At 42.2% G+C, this 18835-nt stretch overlaps 2 protein-coding genes across 22 annotated transcripts in view; one reads left to right on the top strand and one right to left on the bottom strand.

Moving 5' to 3' along the window:
* Window positions 1-18835, top strand: part of LOC121535357 (prominin-1-A) — a 135236-nt gene that overhangs the window by 91438 nt on the left and 24963 nt on the right. For 16 of the 21 annotated variants that reach the window (XM_041842414.2, XM_041842405.2, XM_045205339.1 and 13 more), the window contains 9 exons: window positions 8712-8832; window positions 10689-10752; window positions 12637-12726; window positions 13990-14013; window positions 14612-14841; window positions 15023-15097; window positions 15397-15460; window positions 15993-16152; window positions 17652-17804. In XM_041842414.2, coding sequence (XP_041698348.1) covers window positions 8712-8832; window positions 10689-10752; window positions 12637-12726; window positions 13990-14013; window positions 14612-14841; window positions 15023-15097; window positions 15397-15460; window positions 15993-16152; window positions 17652-17804 — 981 coding nt within the window. The remainder of the gene's footprint in view (window positions 1-8711; window positions 8833-10688; window positions 10753-12636; window positions 12727-13989; window positions 14014-14611; window positions 14842-15022; window positions 15098-15396; window positions 15461-15992; window positions 16153-17651; window positions 17805-18835) is intronic. The other 5 variants (XM_041842453.2, XM_041842480.2, XM_041842390.2 and 2 more) reach the window with 1 other exon arrangement.
* Window positions 6928-8045, bottom strand: LOC121535442. Its single transcript, XM_041842519.2, has 3 exons — window positions 7547-8045; window positions 7218-7440; window positions 6928-7102 (listed from the first exon to the last, which is right to left on the bottom strand). Exons 1-3 carry the CDS (start codon window positions 7998-8000, stop codon window positions 6970-6972), a joined length of 810 nt encoding a protein of 269 aa, XP_041698453.1. The 5' UTR covers window positions 8001-8045; the 3' UTR covers window positions 6928-6969.

Below are 18835 nucleotides of genomic sequence, written 5' to 3' on the forward strand. Positions count from 1 at the left end.
CCTTAGCCAAATACATTTAAACTCAGTTTTTCACAATTCCTGACATTTAATCCTAGTAAAAATTCCCTGTTTTAGGTCAGTTAGGATCACCACTTTATTTTAAGAATGTGAAATGTCAGAATAATAGTAGAGATAGTTATTTTTCACATTCCCAGTGGGTCAGAAGTTTACATACACTCAATTAGTATTTGGTAGCATTGCCTTTAAATTGTTTAACTTGGGTCAAACATTTCGGGTAGCCTTCCACAAGCTTCCCACAATAAGTTGGGTGAATTTTGGCCCATTCCTCCTGACAGAGCTTGTTTAACTGAGTCAGGTTTGTAGGCCTCCTTGCTCGCACAGGCCTTTTCAGTTCTGCCCACACATTTTCTATAGGATTGAGGTCAGGGCTTTGTGATGGCCACTCCAATACCTTGACTTTGTTGTCCTTAAGCGATTTTGCCACAACTTTGGAAGTATGCTTGGGGTCATTGTCCATTTGGAAGACCCATTTGTGACCAAGCTTTAACTTCCTGACTGATGTCTTGAGATGTTGCTTCAATATATCCACATAATTTTCCTTCCTCATGATGCCATCTATTTTGTGAAGTTTACCAGTCCCACCTGCAGCAAAGCACCCCCACAGCATGATGCTGTCACCCTGTGCTTCACGGTTGGGATGGTGTTTTTCGGCTTGCAAGCGACTCCCTTTTTCCTACAAACATAACAATGGTCATTATGGCCAAACAGTTATATTTTTGTTTCATCAGACCAGAGGACATTTCTCCAAAAAGTACGATCTTTGTCCCCATATGCAGTTGCAAACCGTAGTCTGGCTTTTTTATGGCGGTTTTGGAGCAGTGGCTTCTTCCTTGCTGAGCGGCCTTTCAGGTTATGTTGATATAGGACTTGTTTTACTGTGGATATAGATACTTTTGTACCTGTTTCCTCTAGCATCTTCACAAGGTCCTTTGCTGTTGTTCTGGGATTGATTTGCACTTTTCGCACCAAAGTACGTTCATCTCTAGGAGACAGAACGCGTCTCCTTCCTGAGCGGTATGACGGCTGCGTGGTCCCATGGTGTTTGGAAATTGCTCCCAAGGATGAACCAGACTTGTGGAGGTCTACCATTTTTTTTCTGAGGTCTTGGCTGATTTCTTTTGATTTTCCCATGATGTCAAGCAAATAGGCACTGAGTTTGAAGGAAGGCCTTGAAATACATCCACAGGTACACCTCCAATTGACTCAAATGATGTCAATTAGCCTATCAGAAGCTTCTAAAGCCATGACATCATTTTCTGGAATTTCCCAAGCTGTTTAAAGGCACAGTCAACTTAGTGTATGTAAACTTCTGACCCACTGGAATTGTGATACAGTGAATTATAAGTGAAATAATCTGTCTGTAAACAATTGTTGGATAAATTACTTGTGTCATGCACAAAGTAGATGTCCTAACCGACTTGCCAAAACTATAGTTTGTTAACAAGACATTTGTGGAGTGGTTGAAAAACGAGTTATAATGACTCCAACCTAAGTGTATGTAAACTTCCGACTTCAACTGTATATGAACATCAGCACAAACCTCAGGACTTGGCACACATACTCTACCACACACAAACAAGCTTTCTCTCTCAGTTAGGGCTGCACGCTTTCTGATACAGCTGCCAATGACACACGCATGATGATTCATAATTTCAATGCATGATGACCACACACTGAGCACACAGAGCATTCTCACACACACACACACACACACTGAGCACACAGAGCATTCTCACACACACACACACACACTGAGCTGTGAGACCAGCTCCAGTCCCAGGGTGCAGGATGAATGAACAGCAGCCTGAGAGACAGAGCAGTGAGACAGTTGTGTATCTCTCAACTGTGGTAAACGCTCATGTGTTAGGGCTAACATCCCAAGCAGGAGAGTGATGGAGTGAGCATGAATGGCAACACTCATTATATTCACCTACCCAGGTCATGTCTCTGCTTTATCGCCATGATGCCCCTGCGAGGCTGACTCACACACATACACTGTTCACACACACACAGAAGAAACATGCACACACACACACAATCACACTGTACAGTACATAGTACTCCCCCCACACATACACAGACACACACATCTGGGATGAGTGACTCATGAGTGACTCAAAATAGATCAGAATCCATGCTAATAATAATTTACCTCATTGTCCTAACACAGACGTAAAGCACACACTCCAAATGGTTACAATATGCACTGATTCATCTCAATTGATCAAAACATTCAAAACCCATAGGAAAACAGTCATTCTGACTCATTCTTATAGTGAGTCATCCATCTCTTTATTTAGCTGCTTGCTAATTATTTGAAAACATTTCATATTTCTATAGATGACATATGCAGTACAATATTTTTTGTGTACTGCACTTTAACCAGGCATCCCAAATACACCCTATTCTCTATACAGTGCACTACTTTGCACTATATAGGGAATAGAGTGCCATTTTGCCCATAACCAATGTTAACATTTTGCCCAAAAGCACTTACTGTAGGTTGGGTACCTCAACCTACATAGAGACTTCCGCCATCTTTACTCTAATCCTTTACTTATAAGCCCCTCTCTCACTACAGTACCTAGCACAGCTGTTCCCAAACTAGGGGTCGCGACCCCATGCGGGGTCGCCTGATATGAAAATGGGGTCGCGGGAGAATTTCCAAAATCCCAAAAAATTTAAAAAATACAAATATTATAATAATTATATATATATATATATATATATATATATATATATATATATATATATATATATATATATATATATATATATTATAATATGTCTTTGTATCTCATAATCATTGTAATGTGGTTAGCCTTAAAAATCTCAATAAACATTATTCAAATATAAAATATAAAATTCAACCAAAGAGCAGTGCCCTTAGTTCACGGGAGAAGGCCGCACTTGACCGTTGCACTTGAATTATTCCCACGGTGAATGGCTAGGCCCGCTACACTATGAAACCACACACTATTGCAGAGACTTTGATATTACCGGCCGCAACTGATAAGGTGAAAACAATGTGTGGGGAGGCAGAGGCATAGAAACACATCAATACCTTTGTCAGATAACACTGTTAAACAAAGAATTTATGCTATTGCTAGCAATCAAGAGGAAACTGACTGATCGACTCAAAAACGCTCCAAATGGACATTAGCTGTGAGGGCCGAGATGCCCATGCATTGACTTTTGTTCACTATACATGTCAGGAGATGCTATTCACGAGGACATATTGTTCTGTCTCACGATTCTCAAGCATGAAACGGCTTAGGGATGTTCAGTGTGCAGCGTGGCTATGTTGATGAAAAACAGATTCCATATTGGATTGAATGGTGGGCTTTTGCACAGATGGGGCTCCATCTATGGCGTGACCGCGGGTAGACCTCTGCACTCTAGTTATGAATATGAATACCTCTGCCATATGGACTCATTGTATGATACACCGAGAGCAACTGGCGGCAAAAAAGCTGAGCACAGAACTCGGAGATATACTGCAGCAGGTAACTTTGATTGTAAACTACATCAAACCACATCCACTGTGTGCACGCCTGTTTGCAAAACTATGTGGAGATATGGGATCAGAGCATGAAAATGTTATATTTCACACCGAGGCTTGGTGGTTATCGAGGAGGAATGCTGGAAAGATGTTTTCGCATTTATAGAGGAACTGTTGTCATTCACAATGGATGTAAAAAAAAAAAAAAAAAGACTTGGTTGACTTTTTGTGTAATTAAAATAAAATAACAGAAAACAGCATCAGTAAGTGTCCCACACGAGTGATGATTGCTCACCTCCAATGCTTGGAAGAGCACTTTGGGACCTACTTCCCAATCAGTTTTGGAACTCCTAAATGGGAACTCGGAAATCCCTGACTTCTGACTTCAGTGCGTTCAAGACAACTGGGAACTCAGAAAGAAACAAGCTCCGAATGGGAAAAATTGTTTTGAACGGTCATCCAACTCGGAATTCCAACTCAGGAACTCGGGCCTCTTTCTAGAGCTCTGACATTACGACCTGAAGATCACTGACGTGATGATTTGACCTCTTATTTTTCCAAGTTCCCGTTCCCATTTGTCTTGAAAGCACCATAAAGCTCATGGTAGGCTACCCTTCGCCAGCTCTTATCTGTGTGAAGCTGGATTCAGTGCTCTCGGCTGCATTAAAACCAAATATCGATCCAGGTTGGATGTGACAGCAGAGATGAGGTGCGCACTGTCGACCACGGCTCCTGACTTTGAGAATCTCTGACGCGGCATGCTTCAAGCACACCCATCTCATTAGTGGTGGTTAGGTAAGAGACATTATGTCAGACTAATTTGCAATTGACTGTCATAGCCCCACATTAAAAGTATGTGATGGTGAGTTGAGAAGACAATCAGAAAAATAATGTTTTTCAATTGACTGCCATAGCCCCAGATAAAAAGTAAATATTGTCTGTTAATTACATAATTGTTGGGGTCGCGAGAATTTTCAGATATCAAAATTGGGTCGTGGGCAAAAAAAAGTTTGTGAGCCCCTGACCTAGCAACTCAGACTATTTTAGAAAATAGGGTTAGTATTCAGCAACTCAGACCATTTTAGAAACTAGAGTTAGTATTCAGCAAACTCTGACCATTTTAGAAAATAGGGTTAGTAGTATTTAGCAACTCTGACCATTTTAGAAACTAGGGTTAGTATTCAGGAGGGATAGAATGAATCATGGAAATGAAGACTTAATATATGGACAAGGTTCCCCTTGATGTTCCTGGAGCTAATTAACACTAGAAGCACAACACACATAGCCACAGTATGGACTATTTGAAGTACAGAAGTGACTCTTTTAGATGTGTAGGTTATGCACAATATGCAGTAATATGTTGTGCATGTACTTTACAATATGTTTACTGCCTGAAAGGTTACATGACAGAGTGTAAAGCCTAGATCTAGAATCATTTCAGTTGTGTTAAGAGTGTGCTATACAAGTTGAGTGAGCCACAGCATATCACCTTCAACCATTTCAGTGTGTATTTTTCATATTAAATGAGTTAACTTTGGGAACATAAGCAGATTATGTTGGTCAGTTAGACTGTATTCAGTTGTGGGCCCTGTACACCATTCCTATGATAATAGTGGAACAGGTAGCGGTTTCGCTGTAAGGACTTGTACTGCCACCTGCTGGCATTTATATTTTGTTAAAGTCATTTTTTAGCAGACACTCTTATCCAGAGCGACTTAGTGAGTGCATACATTATTTTATTTCTATTTTTTCATACTGGCCCCCCGTGTATTAGGTACAATTTGGTGTTATTTACACTGAACAAAAATATAAACGCAACATGCAACAATTTCAAAGATTTTACTGAGTTACAGTTCATATAAGGAAATCAGTCAATTGAAATAAATTCATTAGGTCTAATCTATGGATTTCAGATGACTGGGAATAAAGATATGCATCTGTTGGTCACAGATACCTTTAAAAAAAAAAAAAAAAGGGGCGTGGATCAGAAGACCAGTCAGTATCTGGTGTGACCACCATTTGCCTCATGCAGCGCGACACATCTCCTCCGCATAGAGTTGATCAGGCTGTTGATTGTGGCCTGTGGAATGTTGTCCCTCTCCTCTTCAATGGCTGTGCAAAGTTGCTGGATATTGGCGGGAACTGGAACGCGCTGTCGTACACGTCGATCCAGAGCATCCGAAACATGCGCAATGTGTGACATGTCTGGTGAGCATGCAGGCCATGGAAGAACTAGGACATTTTCAGCTTCCAGGAATTGTGTACAGATCCTTGCGACATGGAGCCATGCATTATCATGCTGAATCATAAGGTGATGGCGGCGGATGAATGGCACGGCAATGGGCCTCAGGATCTCGTCACGGTATCTCTGTGCATTCAAATTGCCATCGCTAAAATGCAGTTGTGTTTGTTGTCCTTAGTGTATGCTTGCCCATACAATAACCTCACCGCCACCATGCGGCACTTTGTTCACAACGTTGACATCAGCAAACCGCTCGACCACCCGACGCCATAAACGCTGTCTGCCATCTGCCCGGTACGGTTGAAACCGGGATTCATCCTTGAAGAGCACACTTCTCCAGCGTGCCAGTGGCTGTCAAAGGTGAGTATTTGCCCACTGAAGTAGGTTACGGTGCCAAACTGCAGTCAGGTCAAGACCCTGATGAGGACGACGAGCACGCAGACGAGCTTCCCTGAGACGGTTTCTACAAACCCACAGTTTCATCAGCTGTCCGGGTGGCGGGTCTCAGACGATCCCGCAAGTGAAGAAGCCGGATGTGGATGTCCTGGACTGGCGTTGTGGTCTGCATTTGTGAGGCTGGTTGGATGTACTGCCAAATTCTCTAAAATGACTTATGGTAGAGAAATTAACATTAAATTCTCTGGCAACAGCTCTGGTGGACATTCCTGCAGTCAGAATGCCAATTGCATGCTCCCTCAAAACTTAAGACATCTGTGGCATTTTGTTGTGTGACAAAACTGCACATTTGAGTGGCCTTTTATTGTCCCCAGCACAAGGTGTACCTGTGTAATGATCATGCTGTTTAATCAGCTTCTTGATATGCCACAACTGTCAGGTGGATGGATTATCTTGTCAAAGGAGAAATGCTCACTAACAGGGATGTAAACAAATTTGTGCACAGAATTTGATAAAAATAAGCTTTTTGTGCAGATGGAACATTTCTGGGATTTTTAATTTTAGCTCTTGAAACATGGGACCAACACTTTACATGTTGCGTTTATATTTTGGTTCAGTGTAGTTAAAAAAAAATCATAAGTAATCATATGAAAGACAAGGACAAATCAGATTGCTGATCTAATACATTTTTATTTTTTATTAATAATATAGCAAAAACAGTACATTTATTTAAAAATGTTTACAACAAAATGCAATTAAAGGTCAGTTGAGATTGGTTGACATCAGTTGAGTTGAGTCAGTGTCCTCATCAGACCCTCTGTCTCTTCCGATTGGTTCCCTCGGACTCAGAACGTCCTGGGCAAAGGTCTGATTCCCATGTTCTCCTACACTTTTGCCTTGTCACACTTGGGACAATGGCAATGTCACTCTCCTCAACTGACCTAATAATAATAACAATACATTTTAAGAGCCTTTCAAGTCACCCTAAGACACACAAAAAATATATAAAATAAAAAAACACAAGATAAAAAATAAAGACATCAAAAGATAGGCTACCTCTTCCATTTCTTCCAGGATGGGCCTTCTAGTTGGAAACAGCCTGGGCTACTAGAAGGGCCGGACTCCCTGGTCCTCTTAAAGGTGACCCATGGTGGCAACCTAGGGATCAGGAAACTGTCCGAGTCCTCTGATCCTCTCATTCTCTTGGTGGGCGGGACCCTCTGGTCCTCTGGATCTCTTATGGGAGACTCTCGACGCTTCACATCTAAACCACTATAATCTACGAAATGAAAGACAATACACACAATCAGTCACACTAAAAGACACCAGTTGTCTTCAAAAACGTTCTATGTGATGATGTTTTCCTAATAAACTTTGATACTCACCATTACTCAAAGAACTGGCTGGATGAGTGCTTTCTGGTTCTGCCTCCCTGCTTCTAAACCAGGTGACCCATGATGGAACTACCTGAGGGGCAAGTATGAGACAGACTGGTGCTCTGGTGATCTCAGGGCTGGAGCTCTGGAGAATCTCATGGTGTTCGCCCACCATGACCTCCAGGTCCACAGGGGCCATGGCCATGGCGACTGCCTGGTCCACCTCAGCCCTCAGGGCATGGGTTCTGGCCACTGGAGCTTCACGGACCTGATCTTGATCAGAGGATGAGGAGGGTGTGGGCTCTATGAAGAGGCCCACTTCTCTGGACTCTTCTAACGGGTCTTCTGACTCCAATTCAGATTCAAAGCCTGAGTCGTAGCCCAAGTCAGGATCAGACTCTTCCTGGTCAGACTGATAGTTGGAGTCAGGCTCGTAGCCATCGTTATACATATGCAGTGACATTTTAGCAATAGAAAGTTACACAGATGTTCTCAAAACGACCTGTCTTCTCAGAAGGTGAAAGTGTTTATGGGGGGAATGTTGATTCTGTTTCTAGAATGTTGTGGATTTTAGAATGTTATTGATGGTTTCTATGGCAAACTAAGCTTGATTTGGCAAACCAGCCTGAAGCAGGTGACGTCATAATGGTTGGCTATGTGGCCAAGGAGATATGGACATTCAAATCCAAACAACTTATTTTCTGTGTGGAGTGGTGCATTCAATAAAACACATACAAATAATCAAAATAATCAAAAGCAGTAAAGGCAATAGATGACAGGACATCATTTACAGTCATTAGCTGGCTCCATGCCCTAGTTCAAAGTACGTTTCAACTCCAAGTATTATTTGTAAACTGATTAGAGGTCTGTATAACATTCATAACTGTATAGACAGAAGGTGTGAATGAAAGTTTGACATCAATTGCCTTTCAATAAAATCATAAGAACATAAAGACTGCGTTTACACAGGCAACCCAATTCTGATCTTTTGCCCAATTATTGGCAAAAGAGCTTATCTGATTGGTCCAGTTAGTGGAAAAAGATCAGAATTGGGCTGCCTGTGTAGTTGCAGCCATAAAGCTTAGAATATCTGGAGTAGAATATTTAGCTTAGCGTGTGCTAGCCTATATCTCTTTTAATGTTCTGTGTTGTTGTATTTGTTGTTTGTCCGCAGGGCTGGAGTACTGTGTGCGTATGCAGCTAACCAGAACCTGAGCTCTCAGCTCAAAGGCATGAGGAGACTGGTCAGCAGCAACCTGAGGGACCTGCAGAGCTTTACCAACGAGACGCCAACGGTAAAGCTTTTTTAGCGTAGCTGCAATGACAGTATTACTGTAGGTGTGCACACAAGGCTAAGTAGAGAATGTACGAGATAGTTAGATTAAATGTACAATACCGGTCAAAAGTTTTAGAACACCTACTCATTCAAAAGTTTTTCTTTATTTTTACTATTTTCTACATTGTAGAATAATAGTGAAGACATCAAAACTATGAAATAACACATATGGAATCATGTAGTAACCAAAAAAGAAACAAATCAAAATATATTTGAGATTTGAGATTCTTCAAATAGCCACCCTTTGCCTTGATGACAGCTTTGCACACTCTTGGCATTCTCTCAACCAGCTTCACCTGGAATGCTTTTCCAACAGTCTTGAAGGAGTTCTCACATATGCTGAGCACTTGTTGGTTGCTTTTCCTTCACTCTGCCGTCCGACTCATCCAAAACCATCTTAATTTGGTTGAGGTCGGGGGATTGTGGAGGTCAGGTCATCTGATGCAGAGCTCCATCACTCTCCTTCTTGGTCAAATAGCCCTTACACAGCCTGGAGGTGTGTTGGGTCATTGTCCTGTTGAACAACAAATGATAGTCCCACTAAGCCCAAACCAGATGGATGGCGTATCGCTGCAGAATGCTGTGGTAACCATGCTGGTTAAGTGTGCCTTGAATTCTAAATAAATCACAGACAGTGTCACCAGCAAAGCACACCCACACCATAACACCTCCTCCTCCATGCTTTACGGTGGAAAATACATATGCGGAGATCATCCGTTCACCCACACTGCGTCTCACAAAGACACGGCGGTTGGAACCAAAAATCTCCAATATGGACTCCAGACCAAAGGACACATTTCCACCGGTCTAATGTCCATTGCTCGTGTTGCTTGGCCCAAGCAAGTCTCTTCTTATTATTGGTGTCCTTTAGTAGTGGTTTCTTTGCAGCAATTCGACCGTGAAGGCCTGATTCACACAGTCTCCTCTGAACAGTTGATGTTGAGATGGGTCTGTTATTTGAACTCTGTGAAGCATTTATTTGGGCTGCAATTTCTGAGGCTGGGAACTCTAATGAACTTATCCTCTGCAGCAGAGCTAACTCTGGATCTTCCATTCCTGTGGCGGTCCTCATGAGAGCCAGTTTCATCAGAGCGCTTGATGGTTTTTGCGACTGCACTTGAAGAAACTTTCAAAGTTTTTGAAATCTTCTGTATTGACTGACCTCCATGTCTTAAAGTAATAATGGATTGTCGTTTCTCTTTGCTTATTTGAGCTGTTCTTGCCATAATATGGACTTGGTCTTTTACCAAATAGGGCTATCTTCTGTATACCACCCTACCATATCACAACACAACTGTTTGGCTCAAACGCATTAAGAAGGAATGAAATTCCACAAATTAACTTTTAAGAAGGCGCACCTGTTCATTGAAATGCATTCCAGGTGACTACCTCATGAAGCTGGTTGAGGGAATACCAAGAGTGTGTAAAGCTGTCATCAACGCAAAGGGTGGCTATTTGAAGAATCTCAAATATAAAATATATTTTGATTTGTTTAACACTTTTTTGGTTACTACATGATTCCATATGTGTTATTTCATAGTGTTGATGTCTTCACTATTATTCTACAATGTAGAAAATAGTAAAAATAAAGAAAAACCCTTGAATGAGTAGGTGTTCTAAAACGTTTGACCGGTAGTGTATATTGTATGCTTCGCAAAGGGTGCACGCATATATATATGTGCATGTGTATGTGTGAGATAGTGAGAGACTGACAGAGTAACACAATCTCGGACAAAAAAACAACAAATAATCTCAGACAAAAAAACAGACTTGTGTCTCAATTTCTGTAACTTTACTCTGCTCTTCTTTTCACAGCAAATTGATTACCTAATAGCACAATACGCCACTGCCAAGAACAAAGTCCTTTCTGACTTAGATAGTAAGTACAGTGCCTGAGGCCACGTCTCCATATTGTCTCTGTTCAGTCTATTGCACAAAACTATGAATCTATGGCCATATCAAGTTAACAATATCTTCAACATCAATTAGATACATAACAGAGTTGTGGTCAGTTTCATTTCAATTCTGTCAATTGAGGAAGTCAACTCCAATTCCAATTACAGTGGGGGAAAAAAGTATTTAGTCAGCCACCAATTGTGCAAGTTCTCCCACTTAAAAAGATGAGAGAGGCCTGTAATTTTCATCATAGGTACAAGTCAACTATGACAGACAAAATGAGATTTTTTTCTCCAGAAAATCACATTGTAAGGATTTTTTATGAATTTATTTGCAAATTATGGTGGAAAATAAGTATTTGGTCAATAACACAAGTTTCTCAATACTTTGTTATATACCCTTTGTTGGCAATGACACAGGTCAAACGTTTTCTGTAAGTCTTCACAAGGTTTTCACACACTGTTGCTGGTATTTTGGCCCATTCCTCCATGCAGATCTCCTCTAGAGCAGTGATGTTTTGGGGCAGTCGCTGGCCAACACAGACTTTCAACTCCCTCCAAAGATTTTCTATGGGGTTGAGATCTGGAGACTGGCTAGGCCACTCCAGGACCTTGAAATGCTTCTTACGAAGCCACTCCTTCGTTGCCCGGGCGGTGTGTTTGGGATCATTGTCATGCTGAAAGACCCAGCCACGTTTCATCTTCAATGCCCTTGCTGATGGAAGGAGGTGTTCACTCAAAATCTCACGATACATGGCCCCATTAATTCTTTCCTTTACACGGATCAGTCGTCCTGGTCCCTTTGCAGAAAAACAGCCCCAAAGCATGATGTTTCCACTCCCCTGCTTCACAGTAGGCATGGTGTTCTTTGGATGCCACTCAGCATTCTTTGTCCTCCAAACACGACGAGTTGAGTTTTTACCAAAAAGTTATAGTTTGGTTTCATCTGACCATATGACATTCTCCCAATCCTCTTCTGGATCATCCAAATGCACTCTAGCAAACTTCAGACGGGCCTGGACATGTACTGGCTTAAGCAGGGGGACATGTCTGGCACTGCAGGATTTGAGTCCCTGGCGGCGTAGTGTGTTACTGATGGTAGGCTTTGTTACTTTGGTCCCAGCTCTCTGCAGGTCATTCACTAGGTCCCCCCGTGTGGTTCTGGGATTTTTTCTCACCGTTCTTGTGATCATTTTGACCCCACGGGGTGAGATCTTGCGTGGAGCCCCAGATCGAGGGAGATTATCAGTGGTCTTGTATGTCTTCCATTTCCTAATAATTGCTCCCACAGTTGATTTCCTCAAACCAAGCTGCTTACCTATTGCAGATTCAGTCTTCCCAGCCTGGTGCAGGTCTACAATTTTGTTTCTGGTGTCCTTTGACAGCTCTTTGGTCTTGGCCATAGTGGAGTTTGGAGTGTGACTGTTTGAGGTTGTGGACAGGTGTCTTTTATACTGATAACAAGTTCAAACAGGTGCCATTAATAGGGGTAACGAGTGGAGGACAGAGGAGCCTCTTAAAGAAGAAGTTACAGGTCTGTGAGAGCCAGAAACCTTGCTTGTTTGTAGGTGACCAAATACTTATTTTCCACCATAATTTGCAAATAAATTCATTAAAATTCCTACAATGTGATTTTCTGGATTTTTTTCCCTAAATTTGTCTGTCATAGTTGACGTGTACCTATGATGAAAATTACAGGCCTCTCTCATCTTTTTAAGTGGGAGAACTTGCACAATTGGTGGCTGACTAAATACTTTTTTTCCCCACTGTATTCTCCATTGCTTTTCTATGAGAGAAATGTACTTCCTGAATTCAAATGGAATTGGCCCTAACCATAATACATAATTATGCTATTTCCCCATCCTCAGATGTGGGTCCTCTGCTTGGAGGGAAAATTCATGAGGAATTGGGAAAAGAGGTCCGTCCTGCACTGGACGGAGCGCTCAGTATGGCTGTTGGTACGTCCTGTTCTTATGATATATAATTTCCTCTTTCAGACAGATGCTGTAATTTGTTTTTATTCTCTGCCACACTGACAATGCTGTCCTCAAATTGGACACAAGTTATGAGGATCTTTTAAGAATACACTGAGTGTACAAAACATTATTATTATATGTGTTTTTTGTATTTAACCTTTATTTAACCAGGTCAGACACATTGAGGTTAAAAAGCTCTTTTGCGAGGGCGACCTGCAAGACAAACAGGGAAATAGCAGCATGTACATAAAATATTATTTAAAAAATACAAATACACACAAGTTGCAGACACTGTACATTTGAAGATTAAAAACAACTGCAACTATCAAAAACAGTGTTGTCGATCAGAGTCTTAAAAACAGGCAAGGACTAACTACCCTAACTTTAATATATTTTGAAGCATGCTCCAGGATGAAGGGGCATTATGGGAAAAAGTTTGCTTCCTCATCTCAGTTCTAGTTTTAGGAACAGACAAGGACAGCAGCGACTGTGAACGAAGACTGTATTGAGTGACTGATCTGGTCAGTAAGGAACAGAGATACAAAGGGAGTTGCCCTATCAATGCTTTGTATACAAGGGTGTACCAGTGCTTTAGCCTCCTGGTGGAGAGAGAGGTCCATTGCACCACAGCATACAATTCACATGGGGTGGGTGCGCCGAATACAACAGGTGTAGACCTTACCGTGAAATGCTTACTTACAAGCCCTTAATCAACAATGCAGATTTTATTTTGTAAGAAGAAAAAATAAGAAATAAAAATGATTGTGTGTGTGCCAGACATGGATTGTGTGTGTGTGGAGGGTGAATGGGCAAGACAAAATATTGAAGTGCCTTTGAACCCGGTAGGGTAATAGGTGCCAGGCGCACCGGTTTGAGTTTGTTAAGAAATGCAACGCTGCTAGGTTTTTCACGCTCAACCGTTTCCCGTGTGTATCAAGAATGGTCCACCACCCTTAGGGTGGGAAGCATTGGAGTCAACATGGGCCAGCATCCCTGTGGAATGCTTTCGACACCTTGTAAAGTCCATGCCCTGAGGAATTGAGGTTGTTCTGAGGGCAAAAGGGGGTGCAACTCAATATTAGGAAAGTGTTCCTAATGTTTTGTATACTCAGTGTATCTACATAGTAAAGTAGCATTGTAGTTTTTATAGAAAGATCTTGTTACTTAGCTCGTAACATGGCGTACCACGACTTTAATGGCTTAAGTAGACCTCCTTTTCTTTCCTTTTTACTTTTTATCATAAAGTCAAAGTGGAGAGGGCCATTAAAGGTAACAGTAAATGAACCCAGACCTTGTGATCCTTGACCTTGTGACCTTGAGACCTCACCCTGGTGTCACTCTTGTGATTGGTTCCCTTGTGGTTTTCCTAGCTCTTGAGCCAATTGTAGCTTGGTCGAAGATCTGTTTGTAACAATGGCGTGACAATGACCATAGGAGATGGCAAGACAGCACAAACAGATCTGGGACCAGGCTAAATCGCTAGACATCCTTGTGTGTGTACAGTACTGTATATTTGGAACTGTCCAAACCTTCCTTGCGTGCCATCTTAATTATGAATCAAATGAATATATTAAGTGTATGGCCTTCCAAGTTCCAATCTTGCTCCAACAGTGGATTGAACCTGCAACTATTGTTCAGCTGTTCAATTCTAATTGCTGCCCCTGTGTGAATGTGTGTGTGTTTTTTTGTGTATAATCACGGCCAGGGTATGGCTGTGCATGTGTGTGTATTTGGTTTGTGTGTGCGTGCTTGTGTGTGCATACATTGAGTGTTTTTGTGAATGTACCATGTGCATTTGTGTGTGTGTCTATACTGCACTCTCACACACACTCACCACCTCTCCATCCTACCCTGTCCCCATCCCAAGCCATGCGGGAGACCAAGGAGGCCCTGGAGAACGTGAGTGTGTCTCTGGAGGTTCTTCAGGAGGCGACATGGAAGCTCCACTTCAACCTGAGCCTGGTGCGCTCCAGCCTCAACAAAACCCTCAACGACCCGGGCTGCAGCGACGAGGACTCGGACGCCACCACCGCCCAGCTCTGCCGCTCCATCCGCAGCTCCCTGGCACAGCTCCACGTCAGCGCCAACTTCACCCGGGTATGCTGGCACACTTGATTAAATAGGATAATAATAGTCATACTGTAATAAATGTATTTATATAGCACAATACTATTTGCCATCCGGTCTATTTAAAAATATATATTTTTTCTCATTGTATGGGCTGCGCTGCTTGAGGAAAATTACGTTGTAAGTGTGTGTTGTCTGTAATGTGTTGCAGTTACCTGATGTGAACAATCAGCTGGAAAGTGTGAATCAATTGCTAAAGACAGACCTCAGCAATATCATTCAAAAGGTGAGTCTAGAAATGTTGCAAAACCTTTAGGTATAAATTGGATGTTGTGAGATTTTCTTTGATATTTGTGATACTGTATCATCAATGCAAACTTGCCTTTCTATGAATGTAGGATCTTAATGACTAGTTTCTCACAGCAGGAAAATAATCCTGCAGCAACAGGAAATGTAAAGTATTGTGTGGATTATAATTAATTGAAATGTTTTTTAAACCTTAAATACACTACAAGTTTGCATTTTTCATGCAACAACAGGGTGATCTAATTAAGATCCTACAGCTGTACTTTCTTATCCAAACAGGGCTACTCCTCATTCAATGACACTCCAGGCATGGTGAGTGACCAGATGAGGAACGTAGTAGAGGGTGAGTGGCATCTCTTTAACCTCATTTAATGCTCCTAAACAAGTTTCACAAGACATTATACAGTGGGGGAAAAAAAGTATTTAGTCAGCCACCAATTGTGCAAGTTCTCCCACTTAAAAAGATGAGAGAGGCCTGTAATTTTCATCATAGGTACACATCAACTGTGACAGACAAAATGAGAAAGAAAAATTCAATTTGTCTGTCATAGTTGACGTGTACCTATGATGAAAATTACAGGCCTCTCTCATCTTTTTAAGTGGGAGAACTTGCACAATTGGTGGCTGACTAAATACTTTTTTCCCCACTGTATGAAGGGTTAACTCATTTTGAGTGTTCAACTTTGCATTGCCAAGTCAGTCATGTTCAGTATGGTATGAATACGCATTGAAGGTAATGTCTTATAAGCCCAATAAGACCAATGGCCATATTCCAATGAATGACCTACACCCGAACTGTCGTACCCCAATACCCCAAAATATACGATTGTATTACTCCATTACTTCACTAATGCCCCTCCCTCCCTCCCTCCCAGGAGCCCGGCGCATGTTGGACATCATCGGCACCAACATCAGCAGCTTCTCCAAGGTGTTCCCTGTACACAGCACTATGGCCAACTTCACCAACTTCATCAGTCACACACACTCCAAGATAGAAGATTCCTACCCCGAGATCGACCAGATTGACTTCTACAGGTATAATCAGGAACTGGGGCCCGATTCACAAACTGTGTGTACCAAACGGCACCTTATTCCCTATATTGTGTAGTACTTTTGACCAGGGCCCATGATGTGCTCAGAGTTCAGAACAAATAAAGGTCTTCACCTGCCGGGTCTGTGGTAGATTGACGTAAAGAGAGTAAAATCTGTTGTTACTGAGTATCATCTGGAGTTATTTCATCATTTGAAAGCAGCAGCAGTCACTGTGACATAATGTAATAATGAATCAAGAGTTTGTTAGGTCAGTTATCTTTTAAGTATACCCTGGACCTGACCACGGGACCTGCAGGCCCAGACAGAGAGCATTGCAGCGCAGTTGGCATTTTTCCTGCTGCGGGCGGGAGCGGGCGGTCAGACATACAACTTTGGGATGAAAATATTTTTGGGTCCTGCAGATTATTTCGAAACGGTTGTCTTTTTGTTGTGTATGCGTTAACTTTTGTAGCCTATTAAAAGCACCTATTTGTCGCACTCACAAACTCTCATAGGCTAATCAAATGTGCCTATGTGTGGTCTCAATTAAATATCCTGTAGGCTGCATATGCGGAGAAGCACGCCGCAGTTGTATTTCCAAGGAAATGTACTTCCTAATGGTAGGCTATAGCTCCGACATCGACTGGAAATAAATAGCCTATTGATAACACATTTGTTTGTCTATGGCTGCAAATCTGTATCTATTGTAGCCTTTTAAAAGCACCTATTTTTCCGCAATATTCACAAACGAATAGCCTAATTTTCTGTAGTTCAGTAGCCTACCTCTCTATTTTGTTGTGCGTGCAAGATCAACTGTGCCTAGACCCTATGTGTGGTCTCAATAAAAAACCTGTAGAAGCGCGGGCCACGGGGCAGTTGTCGTTCCAAGGAAATGACCTTCCTAAATATGATAGGCTGTAGTTTATGCTCCGACACTGGAAATAAATATTGATGACACATTTATTTGACTCTGTCTGCAAATCGTCCCGCTCCTAAAGGTTATGCAAAACGTAGCTTAAGTCCAGTGCACTCCTATTCTAATTTCTAACTCCGCTCTCTTTCAAACTACTGTATGTCTAGCTTATTGGCTGATATAGTCCAATAATACCAATAACGGAATATAATTGGCCACGTTTGAATCTCTGGTATTTTAACCTATTTATTAGGCTATTTTTACATTTTCATCTTGCTTAACGTGGCAAATTTGCTGGGGACAGGGCTGCAAAGCAAGCAGCGTCACATATACCTAAAATAACATTGCGGGACTACGGTCGGGTTCAGGACCAGTTCTTGTGGGAGGGGGTGGGAGTCGGACAAGAAGTTAGCAGGAGCCGGCAGGTGCGGGGGCCAATACGAAAAGCTGCTGGAGCGGGATGAAGAAATCAGTCCCGTGTAGACCTCTACCCTGAGACATAGACATAGGCTGTAGTCTCCATCGTTATCCTAATGTAGTGGTTTGTTGTTACTTGTTATAGTGTACTGACTCCAGGGTTCCTCTACAGGTGGATTTGCTGTATCGGCCTGTGCTGCATGGTGGTTCTCATCCTGGCCTTCAACTTCCTGGCCATACTGTGTGGCTCCATAGGATACGACAAGCACGCCTCCCCCACCACACGGGGCTGTGTCTCCAACACCGGCGGCACCCTGCTCATGGCGTGAGTAGTAGGCTGGCTGGCAGGCTGGCTGTATTTCTGGCCAGCTGGCTATCTGTCTCTCTGGCTGGCTGACTGGCTGGTTGGCTGGGCGTCTGTCTGTCTGGTTGTCTGTCTGTCTGTTTATACTTTCTACAGTATACAGCACTAAGTGTGTGTGTGTGTGTGTGTGTGTGTGTGTGTGTGTGTGTGTGTGTGTGTGTGTGTGTGTGTGTGTGTGTGTGTGTGTGTGTGTGTGTGTGTGTGTGTGTGTGTGTGTGTGTGTAGATTGATTGAATGCTCTATCTGTCTATCTACAGTACCAGTCAAAAGTTTTAGAACACCTACTCATTCAATTCAAGGGTTTTTCTTTATTTTTACTATTTTTTACATTGTAGAATAATAGTGAAGACATCAAAACTATGAAATAACACTTATGGAATTATGTAGTAACCATAAAAGTGTTAAACAAATCAAAATATATTTGAGATTTGAGATTCTTCAAATAGCCACCCTTTGCCTTGATGACAGCTTTGCACACTCTTGGCATTATCTCAACCAGCTTCACCTGTAATGCTTTTCCGATAGTCTTGAAGAAGTTCACACATATGCTGAGCACTTGTTGGCTGCTTTTCCTTCACTGTGCCGTCCGACTCATCCCAAACCATCTCAATTGGGTTGAGGTCGGGGGATTGTGGAGGCCAGGTCATCTGATGCAGCACTCCATCACTCTCCTTCTTGGTCAAATAGCCCTTACACAGCCTGGAGGTATGTTGGGTCATTGTCCTGTTGAAAAACAAATGATAGTCCCACTAAGCCCAAACCAGATGGGATGGCGTATCGCTGCAGAATGCTGTGGTAGCCATGCTGGTTAAGTGTGCCTTGAATTCTAAATAAACCACAGACATTATCACCAGCAAAGCACCCCAACACCATAACACCTTCTCCTCCATGCTTAGTGGTTTCTTTGCAGCAATTCGACCATGAAGGCCTGATTCACACAGTCCCCTCTGAACAATTGATGTTGAAATCTGTCTGTCTGTCTGTCTGTCTGT

Source organism: Coregonus clupeaformis, chromosome 2 (genome assembly GCF_020615455.1).
Source record: "Coregonus clupeaformis isolate EN_2021a chromosome 2, ASM2061545v1, whole genome shotgun sequence".
NCBI classification, from domain to species: Eukaryota; Metazoa; Chordata; class Actinopteri; order Salmoniformes; family Salmonidae; genus Coregonus; species Coregonus clupeaformis.